This window comes from Gouania willdenowi, chromosome 13 (genome assembly GCF_900634775.1).
Source record: "Gouania willdenowi chromosome 13, fGouWil2.1, whole genome shotgun sequence".
NCBI classification, from domain to species: domain Eukaryota; kingdom Metazoa; phylum Chordata; class Actinopteri; order Blenniiformes; family Gobiesocidae; genus Gouania; species Gouania willdenowi.
In genome coordinates, this window is record NC_041056.1 from 11,316,277 (window position 1) to 11,331,800 (window position 15,524).

The window sequence follows — 15,524 nt, forward strand, 5'->3', positions numbered from 1 at the left end:
CATTGAGGACATGAAGAGATCCAGTGACAAGCTTTTCTGCTGCAGGTGGGTTCGCCACAGGGTGCCCGCGGCCCACAGAGAGGAGCTGTACCACATTTTGAGGATGACGGGCCCTCTGGTAAGCACTGACACTGTACTGTATTGTAAAGAATAAGAGACTGGTGGCTGTATTTCAGAGATGTCCAAATTTTATCACAGCAGGGCCACAAAAATGTGATTGTCTGATCTGAGGGCCACAATATCAACATTCATGTCAGCATTTACTATAATCATGACCAATCTGAGCATTAACACAGGAAAGAACAAAGGGTTTTATCATGGTTTGTTCTCTTTTTTGTGACGGTTTTAGTCATTTTGTGTGTTTTTGTGGTAAATTTGTGTATTTATTTGTTATTTTGGGAATTTCTCCTGGCCTTTTGTGTATTTCACGAGTCATTATAAGTGTTTTTTTTTATTTCCTGTGTGTCGTGCTTGCATTTTGTTTATTTTTCACAATGTTTGTTGTCAATTTGTGCACAATTTGAATTTGAATTTATTGATTATTTAAAAGTGACAATGCACATTAATAAACAGACGTGCTGTAAATGAGCCTGAGTTAGCCAGAAGGGGCTACTTTTCATCTGTTGTCCCAGGCCAGATTTTAAAAGGCAGCCTAAAATGTAAAAGGTCTTAAAAACAGAAATTTCAAACTAAATTGTTAATCCATACTTAACACAAGAGAAATAATATACAAAAATCTAAATAAAAAAACCCCAAAAAAGGGCTTTGTGTGTGTGTATATGTTGTTGTTGTTGTTGTTGTTTTTGTTTTGTGTGCATTCAGGTGGTTTATTTTGTGTTTCTGATGTCCCTTTGTATGTTTTATAAGTCTGTTTTGTGTTTTTGTTGACATTCTGTGTATTTTGCTGTCATCTTGTGTGTTTTCAGAGTTATTTTGTGCATTATGTTGGGCTTCATATTGCTTCCAATTTTTTGAATTGCAATGTTTGGTGGATTTGTCTCCAGAATTAGGTCGTGGGCCTTATGTGGCCACCGGGCCGCCAGTTGCCCATGCCTGCTGTACTTCTTTGTTTAAAAAAAAAAAAAAAAAATGAGGATGTTATTTTAAAAAGCAGGGCAGGTAAAAAGCAATTGACTAATAAGAGTCTGAGAGGTTACTGTTACATCTGTGTGGTTGTATGTTTGACAGCACACAGCCTAAGTGAAGTTATATTTTACTGTGACGTCACACTCATGTTTTACCTGTGCTGCTATTCATGTTTGTCCTTGTAGCTGCTGTCTAGAATCCTCAATTACCTGCTTCCATTTGTCGTCACAATGTTCTGTGGACGTCTGGGAAATAATGTGATGGCTGGATATGGATTAGCCTCTGCTGTAAGTGGCCCACTGTGTGCTGGCTGAAGTGAGAAAATGGACTGTAATTGCACCCTATGATTGGCCGATTACAGCTGACTGGGGGATTGAATAAGTTTATTTTCTCCTTTTGAATAGTGGACGAAATGCTTTGCCTTTCATTTCAGACCATTAATGTAACAACTGCAGCGACTGGCTGTGGTCTGGGACTGGCATGTGATACTCTGGTTTCTCAGGTCTGGAGTTTTTTTAATGTTTATTTTTTATCTAATAATTAAACACAGTTGTCAGGGTTGGGGCCAATTCCATTTTTCAGTAACAGTGACCAGCATTTTTTCCAATTACAATTAAATGACAATACATTTTTATCCTCAGAAATTAAATTATGTTCCCAATTACTAAAGTTGGATTACAATGAATCACAATTACTGAGCCTGACATGAATAATCTGATAAAAATTAATCTTCCTCATGTGTTTCTGTTAGCATTACAGTGGCTGAGAAGTGCAAAACACATTTACAAATACCACAAAAAATTTACATATTTGAAAACAAATTTACATAATTAGCTAAAAAAAAAAAATACAAATAGCAAACACTTTTGCAATTGTTGAAACAAGTTTACAAAGGCATATTGTAAGTAACACATTGTTTCCATATTTGTTATTTTGTTTTGATCTTTTGTAAAAGTGTTGCAGTAAATTGTAAATGTGTTGTGGTCATTTGTTAATGTGCGGCTCGTAAATCAGCTGTAAAATACACTAAAAACAAGTATCTATCATCTAATATCTTTTATTTTGATTGGTTACCTTATTAGACTTCGTAATCAATGAAAATATACGTTATAAAATATTTTGGTGTGGATGTCTGAGCCTTTTTTATGTCAGTATACTCCTCAATTTAAAAAAAAAAAAATAATTAATGTTAAAATGTGGAAAAGGTTGATATGAAACATATTTTAATATTGTTAACTACACATGTGTAGAACTGTACATAGAACTGTAACATAATTCTCCAGTTTTGCGTTAAATTATAATTGACAATCTTTATAGAAATTTCATTGTAATTACAATTACTTAAGTAAATCTTCTAAACTCAATTACAATTTCATTATGATTACGACAACAACATTCTACCATAATTGTAATTATTTATCAATTATGCAATTACAATTACTATTGACCACAACCCTGACAGTTGTGGACTGCTTCTCCTGTTTGCTTCATGCCATCACCTCTGAAAGAGTCATGGTTTTGTTGCAGACGTTTGGTGGTAAGAACCTGCTGAGGGTGGGAGTGATTCTTCAGCGTGGCATCATCATCCTCTTACTGTTCTGTCTGCCCTGCTGGGCTCTGCTCATTAACACCCAGAGCATCCTGCTCTGCCTGGGCCAGGACCCTGATGTAGCCAGGTAATAAGACAATTCATTACTTTATAAATACTTGGGGATTGCAAAGGAATAGTGTTTAATTAACAAAGAGCAGCACGCATACATCAATGTTGCGTACGTTTCCAGCAGCGTGGTAACTTTGAAGTCCTTGGTGACCTACAAACACCAACTCTGCATTCAAACTGATACTGAGCAGTTACACTGCATACTAAAATGTTGGAGCACATACTCAAAATTGGTTCTTCAGGAAGTGTGAAAAGTTCAGCATTCATGAACATGATGCCTGTATATTTTTAAATATATTTGGGGGTTTAAAGGTGAAACATCTCAGAAGAATGAACATAACATGACTTAACATTCACTACTACTTTTTCATATCTACAAAAAAATGTACTTTATTATTATTATTATTATTATTATTATTATTATTATTATTATTATTATTATTATTATTATTATTATTATTATTATTATTATTATTATCATTAGTAGTAGTAGTAGTTGATGTTTGTATGTATGTATGTATTAGTATTGTTTTTATATTTTATTTTCCTGTTTTTTATTATTTCTTATTTTGCTACAAATTATACACAATTTCTCTGTTTCTGGGTGTATATACCTAGATATTACATGTTTAAAAAATAAACCGACAAACAATACATAGATCAAAATTATTTCTTACAAAAGTATTTGTCTTCTTTTATTTTTAGTTTTTATTGTATTTTAGATCTTTTTTTTTTTACCAACCCTAAAGAGAAATGTGTATCCAACATAGCATGCATAATATCAGTCAAATTATGCTTTTTGACCAGGGACTCGTTGTAATTTGACAGTCTTTGACTTGATTTGGATTCAAATGCCTGACTATGTTGTCAGAAAAAGGGAGAAGACCATTGTGAGGAAATACAAAGTAAGCATCCTGCTGCTTTTACTGCTACTGCAGAAAAATTCATAAATAGGAGCAGCATCGGATAATCAAATTTCTCCATAGAGCTCTCCATGACAATGCCTGCAAAAAAAAAAGAAAAACTATGGTGTATGGGATTTGTGTCAGAGGTTTTTTTTACTGTTCCGCACTGTCATTGTATTTCAACTAATAATCCATCAAATCATACATTTTCTATCCCCATAAACGTGATCAGGTATATTAGGCTGGCTAACTCAGGGAACAAACAGAGCACCAGTTCATCACTGACACCCAGAGAGATGGGCTATCACTAAACAATCAATGTAGAAATGTATGATGGATTGGGGGTAAAACCACAATCCAGGAAGAAAACCTCCACATAAACACAATTACACTTACAAAATATGAGTTATTTTTCTATCCTTGCTAACTGTCCCCAAACTGATTTTCCTAATTTAATCTAAAACCAGTCGCCTATATTCTTTGTAAATCTAAACATGTTGTAACTATGAATCTGAGCACAGTGTTTTCATGCTTCCTGTTTTCAGGATTGCCCAGCTTTATATTACACTATTCCTGCCGGCCGTTCCAGTGAGTATTCAAACAAGTCTAGCTACACATTTGTTATGTTCTCTGACATGATTATTATAACAAAATGAATCACGTAATGACTACCATTTATCCAGGCAATGTTTCTGCATCACCTCCAGGTGTCTTATCTGCAGAACCAGGTATGAACCACAAGTTAAACCCATTAAATGAAATGTATATTTTTTTTTGATGCATACACATTTACTTTGTCTAAGAAAGTGGTTTTCAACCTTGAGGTCGGGACCCCATTGGAGGTCACAAGACACTGGGAGGATGTCTCCAGATGCCTTCATGAAACAAATTGAATATTTGAGGCCATTTTGGCTTATTTTGAACCCTTTTTTCTGCAACTACACCAAACTTGTTATATTTTAACCCATTTTCATCACTTTTTCTTGCCATATTTTTGATCCTTTCAGTCATTTTGCTACATTACTCCCATTTCTGCCCCTTCTCCATACAATTCCAATGCCTTTTATGTAATTTTTTTTCACTATTTTTCATGCTTATTTTTGCCACCTTAACCACATTCACAATTTGTCATGCCCATTATTTGCAGGTTTAAACTAATTGTTCCTTATAAATGTTCCAATATTGACACTTTGAACCCTTTTTACCACTTTTTCTGTCCGTTTTTGGCCACTCTAGTTCACAACTTTTAACCAATTTCTGTTTATATATTTCATCAGCTTTTCCTCCATTATTTGTCACTTTTACTCATTTTATTTCTGATCAAAACAAGGATTTACATCTTTAAGATGAATATATACTATGTCACAAATAATAATAAACTTCCTGGATAACATTGGATATTATTCAGATAAATAGTGGTTATCACAGATTCATAGAACAATAGACCATCATATTACTGACTTTATGGGTGGACCCCAAAAAGCTCTCCCCTTTATCCCCCCCTTATAGATGCCCTGTCTCCACATGACTGTTTTTAATATTCATGTCTGTGTTCAACCACCTTCAGGTACAGTGGGGGTCCTCAGTCTCTGGAACCTTTATTTTGGGGGTTGCGGGGCTGAAAAGGTTGAGAACCACTGGTCTAAGCTGTACTCTATCCTTAAAAGTAATACATTGATTTTGTCTTGTGGTGTTTGTGTCCTCAGGGTATAATCTTGCCTCAAATGTACACGGCTGCAGTAGCAAACATTGCAAATGTGCTTACAAACTACATCCTGGTCCACTGGCTCGACTTAGGCGTGAGGTACGTACAGACACCCATGAAGATGCCTTATAGAATGTTAAACCATATTTCAACAATATCTGTGTTTTATATCTTTCAGTGGGTCGGCAGCAGCCAACACACTGTCACAGATTTATATCTGTATTTTCCTTTTTGCTTATATTCAGTGGAAGAAGCTCCATGCAAACACGTGGGGAGGTGAGGAAAGGTGTTGCACGTAGTCATTAAATGACAGAGATTATATCTTACAATCAATAAAGCAATTTAAGGTGGCTAACATTTAGTGATGGAAAAATGATTGTGTAATTAATCAATAAATACACACAAAAAAAAGAAAGACTTTCACTTCTGGCCTCTCACCATATGAACCTCTGATAGATGCTATTATATGTGATCAACAGATAAATGCAATGCTCATTATGGCTAAACAAACTAATTAAAAATGTAATCATTAAATCAGCATTTTTGCTCTCACCTTGGTTGGATAGGATGTACCTGCATGTACCTTAAAATAGAAAACCAATGCAAACCAATATCTTTGGCCTGGCTTCATTACTCACACATAATGACACAAGCATTAGTTGACCTTCCTTTTGAAACGTTTCCCTGAAGTCTTTGCCTAAGGTTCATCTACATACATAACTTATGCTTACATCACCTCAATTAACCTTCTTAATGGCCTTTCTTTTTGCCTTCTGTCTGGCAGCTTAGAAACAACCTGTCAGTATGCACACTCTCTCATCACCATTCTCTCATGTTTTCTGCCAGTAACAATTTTGTTTAAAAATGACTATGAAAAATATGGAATTATGAGATAGAAAGTCAGAATTTTGAGAAAGAAAGTCAGAATTTTGAGAAAGAAAGTCATAATTATGATATAAAATCACAAAGAAACATACAAAAATGTGACAGAATCAATTTTGCAATAATTGCTTTATTACTTTCACTATATTCTACACTTAGTATGTACCATGTGTTAAATTCTAAGAAGTTTGTATTGGCATAATTGTTTTATTTTTTTAGTAGTGTAAACAGGCTTCCATACCTATTTGCTCCAGCTCAGCTGTTTTAGTTTGTCTAGTTGCTCAAACAACACATTTAACTGTCACACAATCTAAAAACACCTTAATGAATAATTGTTCAATGGTAAAGAATATCTGTAATTTGTTGCATGATTTTCAGCCTTTCCTTTCCCATATTAAAAAGTACCTTGCTCCATCTGCAGGCTGGTCTGCAGAATCACTGCAGGAGTGGGGCTCCTACATGAAGCTGGCCATCCCCAGTGCCCTAATGAAGTGTTTCGAGTGGTGGGTTTATGAATTTGGAGGATTTTTTGCAGGTAGTCCAAACGCATAGTCCAAATTATAGTATGGGGTGCCAATTGTAAAGTTGTGCATGCTACAATAAACAGCAACTTTTTGCAACATTTAGCAACAAACCACATTCAAAAAACACATGTGAATTTTTTTTGTTACTTTTGACCAGATTTACAGAAATATGTGTGAAATTTAATGTTCAATCTAAATCTAAATGTTCAATCTAAAACTAAATGTTAAATATAAATGTTACATTCTAAATGGTAAATCTAAATGGTAATTGTTAAATGTAAATCTGAAATATCAAATCTAAATCTAAATGTTAAATGTTAAACCTAAACATTAAATCTAAATGTTAAATGTTAAACCTAAATATTAAATCTAAATTTTAAATATTAAACCTAAATGTTAAATGTTAAATCTAAATGTCAAATCTAAATGTCATGGGTGAAACTAGCTTAAAAAGCAAATTCACCAGAAGTACCAAAATAAAAACTCATTCAGGCAAATGAGTGCTTAATTTAACAAAAAATCAATAAATAAATGTATCACAAATTTTACAAATATTGATGTAAATCTAGTCAAAAGTAAAATCACATACGTTGTTTAAATGTGGTTTGTGGCTAAATGTTGCAAAAAGTTGCTGTCAATTTTAGCGTGCGCAACTTTACAATTTGTTGCCCCATGCTATAACTTATCTACTTCAAGCTGGACAGAAATGTTGAGTCATGTCACTTCTTTTTTTCCCAACCAGGAATGTTGAGTGAAGATGAGCTGGCAGCTCAACATGCTGTAATGATGGTAGCTGCCATAACCTACATGGTATTGTTTGTGTGGTGAATTCTCAATTTAAAATTGTGTTTATTTGTAAAAATGAGCAGGTAAACAACATTGTTGCCAATGAATCCTTCTTAGTTCCCTTTTGGCATTCAAGCTGCAGCCTGTGCACGGGTGGGGAACGCTCTTGGAGCAGGAGACAGTGGCAGGGCCATCCTGAGCAGTAAGGTGTCCCTCACCCTGGCAGGTTGGCCATTACCAAGCATGTTTCTCCATCCTTTCTCCACTCGAGCTGCTATTCCAAGAGCTCACAGCCTCTTTCTTCCAGGAAGTATTGCCATTTTGGAAGGCCTTCTGCTCGCATCAGTTAAAACAGTGATTGGCTGCATCTTCACCTCTGATGAGTAAGTCATTTTGTGTTTTTTTCTTTTTTTCCTCTTGTCTGCACATGCAGTCGAAGGTCAACACTATATGTAGTGCAATCATTTTGCGACAGCAATGACAACAATGAGATTGAGGCATCCTTTATTCATCCCACAAGGGGTTTCAGTTACTGTACATCCCGTTCCAGAAACATGAAAGACAATCACATGTAACATGGGAGGACAGGAGCGGGAGGATTGTGGGTCGCCACCCTCCACTTATCCCAGGAGTCCAACCCCTATCCCGCCGCAAATGTTCTGCCAGAACAGGCGGGCTCACCTTTGCCCATTCTCTTTGTCGAAAACATTTGGTCAATTGCATTGCAAAATTATGATCAATTTCATAATTTTGGTTTTGGATAGAGATGAAGAGAGAGGCTGCTATTATACAGACTAGAAGACAGCACAAGATGGAGAAGCAGCAGCAGGGGAGATGAGGGCAGAGAGGGAAGCAAAGAGGTAACCCTCTGCCTTCGTTGAAGAGCCATAGAGATATACATGTTTTGTAATGCAATTAAATGAATTAATTTGTATGAAAACCTTTATAAAAGGGATAACATAAAAAAGAGGGCCAGTGTTACACCTTGGTGAGGGGGAAGCAAAAAGGGAGGAGGGAGTCAGGGTAGGACAATGGAAGGGGTGGGGAAGAGTCGACAATTTTAAGGTGAGAGTTCAATTTGGTGTTACAGTTGTGCATATTGTTCTTATTGTGTAATTAGTTAAGCTAGTCTGGTGACAAGTGTGGAGAAATTGAAGCGGGAATGAGTAAATCAGTGGTTCCCAACCTTTTTTGGGTTGTGACCCCATTTTTATATAGCTAATTTGTCACGACCCAAGGGATATTTTTCTCTAGAAATAGTTTTTGATCATGTTTGTTACAAATACAGAGTATCGTGCACAAAGTGACAAGATGCACCAGCTCAAAAACAGTTGGTTGAGTTGTGTGGTTTATTTTTCATTTAGAAAAGGATAATAGGTACAATAATCAGTCAATGTCAAATCATTTTAATTCCAGGCGACCCCAAGGTTGAAAAACAATGTCCTAAATGCTCCACACATATTTTTAATAGTAATTACCAGACTCTTTGAATATTGCTTAAATGGACTTGAAAGGGAGCGATCTTAATTGTAAAGATCTTGTTTCCAGGAAAATAATCAGTCTGGTCTCACATTTGATGAACGCTTACTGCTTCCTTCAGTTCTTTGATGGTCTTGTGGTGAGTCATGGAAATATTTTTGATTTAGTTTTTAAGCAGAAAGTTATATTTGTGCAAACCAAAGTATCAAAATCTAAAAAGTGGTAACGGTCACATTTCATAATCATTACAGCTTTGTGCTTTTATGTTTCAGTCCGTATGCACGGGTATCTTTTTGGGCACCGGCAGACAGAGGATTCCGGCTGTGGCTAATTTCATAGGATACTACTGCATTGGGCTTTCACTGAGCATTACTTTAATGTTTGTGGCCAAACTGAGAGTTTTAGGTATTTTTTAAGAATGAGCTTAACCTACTACAGGTTTCACTGTCACATTTCTCTCTCTCTGCGTCTCTCTCCTCAGGCTTTTGGCTGGGGTTGCTCATCTGTGTTGTTTTACAGTCCACTTTTTACATCATTCTCATCTTCAAACTGGACTGGGAGAAAATGACAGATGAGGTTTGTTTCTGGCTCATTTATCAGTCTGGTCTTCACTTTGGACAGAAAGACTTGGCAGAGAGGAGAAAATAAAACAAAATCGACTTTTCTTGATGTGCTTTCTCTATAGGCTGTGAAACGAGCCAGAAAACACTCTGAAGACACGTTATTAAGCCCAGTGACCACAACTTTGGGTGACAGCACAACAGGCCGGACATCAAATGAATTGATTGTAAGGAATGCTTTTTTATTCAAGTGTAAAATTAATATTTCATACATTAAATGCACATTTAAAATACTGCAAAGAATACATCATTGTGTGCATTTAAAAGGCACTGATTAGTACAGAATTATTCTAAATATCTGAAAATAAAATATTTATTATTACATTACGTGAATGAGGCATATCAAAAAGCGTTCAAAGGTATGAGATGGACTGATGTCCATTTCCAAGGAGGTAAAACAATCTGTGAGCTAAAATGCTAAATGTTTTTAACTTAAATTACAACATGAATTATTCAGGAACAGTTCCAAGTGCTTCTTATTATTAGCATATCATTGAAGCTGGAGAATAGCAGTGCTGGTCTTGATGAAAAATCCAGAGTCTGATCATACCGAGACAAGACCAAGACGTTCAAAATGTGGCCTAGAAGCTACTCCGAAGCTTTCTTCACTGAGTAAATAATTTGAATTGGTTTTATTTGCTTCATTCATCTCTATAGAAATTTGACAATAATTGTGTGTCTCTTTTGTAGTCAGCGGGTGGACACCAGGCAGAGGGCACTCAGTGCCTGACTGAGGACACAGAGAAGGTGGAAGTACAAGCAAACCAGGGGTTGAATGGAAACCGTCTCTCAAACACTCAGTTGATCTTCAGACGAGGACTGACTATGTTTGCAGTTGCTGCGCTGTTGGCAATAGGCACAAGTGTGCACTTCCTGGTTCCTTTACCTGAGATTCCTTCAAAAAACAGCTCGACTACACAGTGGATCAATACTACCTATGCCCCTGATCAAATTCTTACCAACATTCTGGTTGGAAATGAAGAGCCAGAGTGAGTGAAAATACAGCAAAATCAAACATCCAAAGATTGCCTCTGCTTTTAGATTAATGTAGAAAATAAATTAATCACCATTTTAAAATACTTTGTATTGAGAGTAAAAGCATGTAAATTAAATGTTCTGGTCATGCATATTTAGCATTTTCTTGCCCCTTTGCTCATGTGTACTGGTGCCTTAGTGCTGCCCTGGTCTGGCATCTTTGTCCCAGCATCGTATTGAGCGGGTGTGGCTGAGGAGTTCATCCGCATTGAACATTCTTCACTCCTGATCAAGTACCCAAACTATTGATTATTGTATTTATAATGATCCCAACGGCCAAGATAAAAAGCATGGCAGCCAGTGCAAGTCCACGAAGCAGAACCAAATTCCTCCAAGAAGGCTCAGTGTCTTCTGATACAGGTCCCTGCTCAAGTTCAAGCGTGGAGTCAGGTTGGACCAAGGAGTGTTCTGGATCTTCTGGTCGAGGACCTTGACACACAAGACATGAAATGATTAGGTCTTAGATATATTCCCTAGTCTATTATTAAATCTTAAATTATTGTTACTGTATGTTGGAAAGTACAATGTGTTTCTTGTATATAAAATAATTACTACAAAAGGAGACTTCACATTTTTTCTCCCCCCTCTAAAGAGTGACTAAACCCTAGGTTTTGGTTGATGTACATCTTAGACGGAAATTCAAAAAAATGCGTTGATTATGGAGCATTTAAGACACACTCAGTCGATATTAGACAATATGCTATGAACAATCTATGCTATTAAAACTACCAACTCAATACTCACTATAACTCTCGAGTCACAATTCAACTCATCCAGTTAAGCCAGGTTCTAACTGGAATGGCCATTTCATCGAAGAGAAAATACTTAAGTTACCATAGTAACACAGCTGGTGGCGCAAACCTGCTCCCGACCAGGTTTAAGCAGCAGGCTTGGCTTAAGCTGCAGATGCACTCTCATGAAACATTAATTTTAATGAAGTTATTTAGTGATGCTTTAAACACTCTAAAAAACTTATTTTTCAATTTTTTTTTCAATATTGTTTTAACACAGTATCTTAAAAGGAAACGAAACAGGATATAATGGCATATGTTTAAATATGATTTTAAATCAATACAAATGACGATAGAATCTTTGTGTTATTATGTGTTTAATGCGTATCATACTTTTTAATGAGATATCACAGTCTCCATGTGTTTAAACCATCAGTAATAATATGTCTATATAAGGATACGTGCGTTATGCGTATCCATCGCCTCTGTTTATCACACGGTTAAAATGTCCATTCATTGATCAGAGATTAATAATGAGAAATCTCTGAATATAAAGAGAGGGAGAGGCTGTTCAGGGACAGTCACAGGGCAGAGCACTAAAGCTCTCCGATGCAAAAAATACATTGTCACTTTTCAGGATGTGCACGCAGTGCACGCACCTCCTGTGTGCGCTGCTCACCTGTACCTGGGGCGTCTGCAGTTTTGGACGTGACATCCAGCGGCGCACACAGCACCGCTGCTCCCTCCCTCCGTTCATTTAAATTTAATGTTTAGTGCTGAGTTCAACAAACACTCACTAGTCTCATAAAATACATATTATTTAATTACTGTATTACAACATTGTCTTTTATTAAACGCTGACAGATGCTTCAGTTGTTTTCTGTGATAAATTGACAAAATAACACCATATTTAACTCTTATTTACCATTTTTAAAATGTTCAAACCACAGAAACTTAAATGTTTTCGTCCTTTATTCTCACTGCTCAGTAACAGATGATGTCACATCCTGTTGGTCTCAGCAGTGGTTTCTATTGGCTGTTCAATCACTAAAAGCTGCAGTGCTTGCACCCTCACGTCTTGAATCATTAAATCTGTGATCAATCTCGTGGATCTCATGAAGACGTTCACTTAAGCTAAACAGTGTCAGCTGGCTTGGCTTAGCTGGGGAGCTCCAAGCTGAGAAGAGTTTGATGGAATGGGGAAAGCCAGCGTGGTCACGGACGGCTTGGGTAAACCAGGTTTAAACCTGGTTTAAACCGTAGGCCTGGCTCTATTAAGATCACTTTGATGAAATACCCCCTGGTAGCCTGCACGTACAAATAAGGGTCTGTGTGGAGTTGTTGCTCTTGCATAGCAATCATCACTAAGGTTGTAGCTGTCAGGATTGTTGTTGTTGTTTTTGTGGTCCTGTTTTAGTTATAATTGGGACAGGATCCAGCACCTCCCATATTTTGACTGGCACTTATTTGATTGGATCCAGCACCTCATTTAAAAAATAAATAAATAAAAAAATCCAACCCCTTTTTTGCTTTTAGGATTTTCATTACATTTTGAAGTATTATATCTGGACAGCTGTGTTGTTTTTTTAGTTGAAATGACTGGAAATTTCATTGTAAACACAAAATTGAATTTAGACAGTCAAGCCACGCCCCACGCTAGTCTAAAGGGGCATTTTGGGCAAAAATAGCTTCTCTGTCAGCTTAAAAACCTGAGGAAGAGAAGTCCAAGCTTGTTTCTGTGGAGCTTAGCTGCTACTCTTGGATTGTAAAAGACAAGACAGGCCTCGGCAGAAAAAGTTCTCCTACAAAGTTCTCCATGGCTGTTGGCTGGGACTATTTTGACAAATAAAAGGAAAGCACGCATTTTGTTTTCATTTTCTGCTCTGCTGCTGATTCATTAGAGGAGTTATGGTCTTATGTTATGGGTGTAAAAGTTTGTAAATATTTTGTATTTATGGGTCTTTGTGTTCTGAAAGTCTAGTGACCTTTCGTGGCTAAATTAGTGGTGATTTTGCGCTGTCCTTGTTGCTGAAACACGGCAGATTTTGACAGCTGACACTCAGAGAGTGAGAGATGGATTCTCTGAAACGTGTTATTGTCCGTGCTTTTTTAAAGCTGATTGGTTGTTTGTGCTCACATGATATCATCGGCCCATTTAGTTAGCAAAAGGTGCTTTAAAAAATTTATTCTGTGACATTTTTGTCTCTCTCTTAGTGCAGGAACAACACCCGTCGTTTGCTCCGGGACCTGATGATTTACAAATAAAGCACTGGTTAAACCCTTTTCAATAATTCTTAGTTGTTTTGATTCATGCTTTAACTCTTGTATCTTTGTGTTCCCATTTATTCCTGCTCATGTCTCCACCTCCCAGTGATGTCAGTGTGTTTGGGTTGAGTGATTAGCTCCCACCTGTTTTGCACTCAGGTACGTTCCCAATCAAGCTTCCCTCACTATTGAGCTGAGTGTTTGGACACTGAATGATTGCTGTGTTATTGACCTACTGTGTCTTGATTTCCTGCTTCCATTCCCATGGCGTTTCTCCCTCCGCGGTGTTCCCCGAGCCTGCCTACCATTTCTATTTAGGTTTTTTTTTGTTATGCAGACTCCTGCTCAACACTCCTCCACCACCACTACACCACTACCACCAGCTGTCGTGACAGTAGCAGCCTGTAACTGCAAATGAAGATGTGCAGTAAAGCTTCCCATTTTTCGACTACCACAATTCCCTGGGTGTGTCCGAATAGTCCCTCCTATCTCCTTTCCTATCTACTTTTCCTTCACCCCTGGAAGTGTTGAAGTGGCAGCAATTCTCTAAAAGCTAAGGAAAGGAGGCGCAATACTTCCTTTATAACCTCCTTTGGCCTATGAAACACTGATGCGGCTCTCATAGGGCGCTGGGCGGGGGTACACCCTAGACAGGGCGCCAGTCCATCACAGGGCAACACCACAGACACAGACAACCACTCACTCTCTCATTCACTCCAATGGGCAATTTACAGACTCCAATCAACCTTAGTCATGTTTTTGGATTGTGGGAGGAAGCCGGAGGACCCGGAGGAAACCCACGCAGCAAGGGGGGAACATGCAAACTCCACACCCCAGGGCTTGAACCCAGGACCTTCTTGCTGTGGGGCGGATGTGCTAACCACTAAGCCACCGTGCGCCCCATTCTTTACCAACGGAGACAAAATAATGCTGACCCACAACTCTTTGTGGTGACAACATTTAAAGGAATCCCTGATCCAAGCGTTCACAGAAACTCACAATGACTGAAAAGGGATGCAGATCATGTAAGTTACCAATGCAATAATATGCTTTGAACAACTTTAAAAATCTAAAACCCATATCCAAACTATGAATGTTATGCGGATGTTGTAAAACAAACACAGTAAACTTTTTGTGCAGCCTATTCTTAGTTTGCATTCATTATGTATTCACGTGGCAGCCGATACGAAGGCCTACATCCTATATATTGCATAAATGTAACAATTTTTTAAAATCATACTTATTTTAGATTAATGTCGATTTCTGAGTGGAAGGTGAGTGTAGCAACCATTCTCAATGTGAAGTCCTTTTAGTTTCACTTTTGTTCCTCGCAGCCTGGTAGCCTCTTTTCCTTTGATTTACATTGAAACCTTGTGATATTTGAGATTATATCTGCAGTTAGAGGCACAGCGGAAAGTGTTATAAATGCGCTTTTAGTATTCTATTTTTGGAAATTTGTAGTGTAAGGAAAAATGGATAGGAAAGGAGATAGGAGGAACTGTTCAGACGCACCCCCAGTTTCACACACAGCAGCATATGTTGCATCAACTGCATGCTCATGCTCCTACTTACTCTTGTCACTGGGATTCCCACTCACTCCGGCTCGGTTCTGAGCCTGAAAGGAAAAAACAACAATGTATAAAGAACGATTCATTCAAATATTAACCAAGGTAGTTTAAGATTAAGCTTTAGACATCGACCTCGACCGTAATTTTCTTCCAGTCCATTCTGCTCAGGTAGATGATCAAAAAGGAGGACTGAATAAAGACACATGTAAGCATTCCTGTCCACAGACCTATGGAAGATGAAACATTGATAGTTTTTGTAAGACACCGCTTAAGTAAGT

General features: G+C 37.4%; 2 protein-coding genes across 3 annotated transcripts in view; one reads left to right on the forward strand and one right to left on the reverse strand.

The window, feature by feature from the left end:
• Positions 1 to 10,911, forward strand: LOC114474599 (multidrug and toxin extrusion protein 1-like). The gene is made up of 18 exons (XM_028465016.1): positions 1 to 118; positions 1,272 to 1,373; positions 1,520 to 1,588; positions 2,614 to 2,762; positions 4,197 to 4,239; positions 4,335 to 4,379; positions 5,358 to 5,455; positions 5,535 to 5,632; positions 6,660 to 6,773; positions 7,505 to 7,572; positions 7,666 to 7,774; positions 7,856 to 7,931; positions 9,097 to 9,166; positions 9,300 to 9,432; positions 9,509 to 9,603; positions 9,713 to 9,814; positions 10,338 to 10,400; positions 10,822 to 10,911. Exons 1-18 carry the CDS (start codon positions 11 to 13, stop codon positions 10,909 to 10,911), a joined length of 1,632 nt encoding a protein of 543 aa, XP_028320817.1. The 5' UTR covers positions 1 to 10.
• The window catches only part of LOC114474195 (multidrug and toxin extrusion protein 1-like), a 17,957-nt gene continuing 13,006 nt past the window's right edge, over positions 10,574 to 15,524 (reverse strand). For both annotated transcript variants that reach the window (XM_028464308.1, XM_028464307.1), the window contains exons 15-17: positions 15,379 to 15,473; positions 15,251 to 15,293; positions 10,574 to 11,111 (exon numbers count right to left, since the gene is read on the reverse strand). In XM_028464308.1, the coding sequence (XP_028320109.1) occupies positions 10,912 to 11,111; positions 15,251 to 15,293; positions 15,379 to 15,473 (338 nt within the window). In that variant the 3' untranslated portion in view covers positions 10,574 to 10,911. The remainder of the gene's footprint in view (positions 11,112 to 15,250; positions 15,294 to 15,378; positions 15,474 to 15,524) is intronic.

Bases quoted from the DNA above. Each gene is read 5' to 3' on its own strand.
- LOC114474599 (XM_028465016.1), top strand. From the start codon at position 11: ATGAAGAGATCCAGTGACAAGCTTTTCTGCTGCAGGTGGGTTCGCCAC. The intron at 2,763-4,196 runs GTAATAAGACAA...TCCTGTTTTCAG, and splicing joins CAGGACCCTGATGTAGCCAG to GATTGCCCAGCTTTATATTA. The intron at 5,456-5,534 runs GTACGTACAGAC...TATATCTTTCAG, and splicing joins TGGCTCGACTTAGGCGTGAG to TGGGTCGGCAGCAGCCAACA.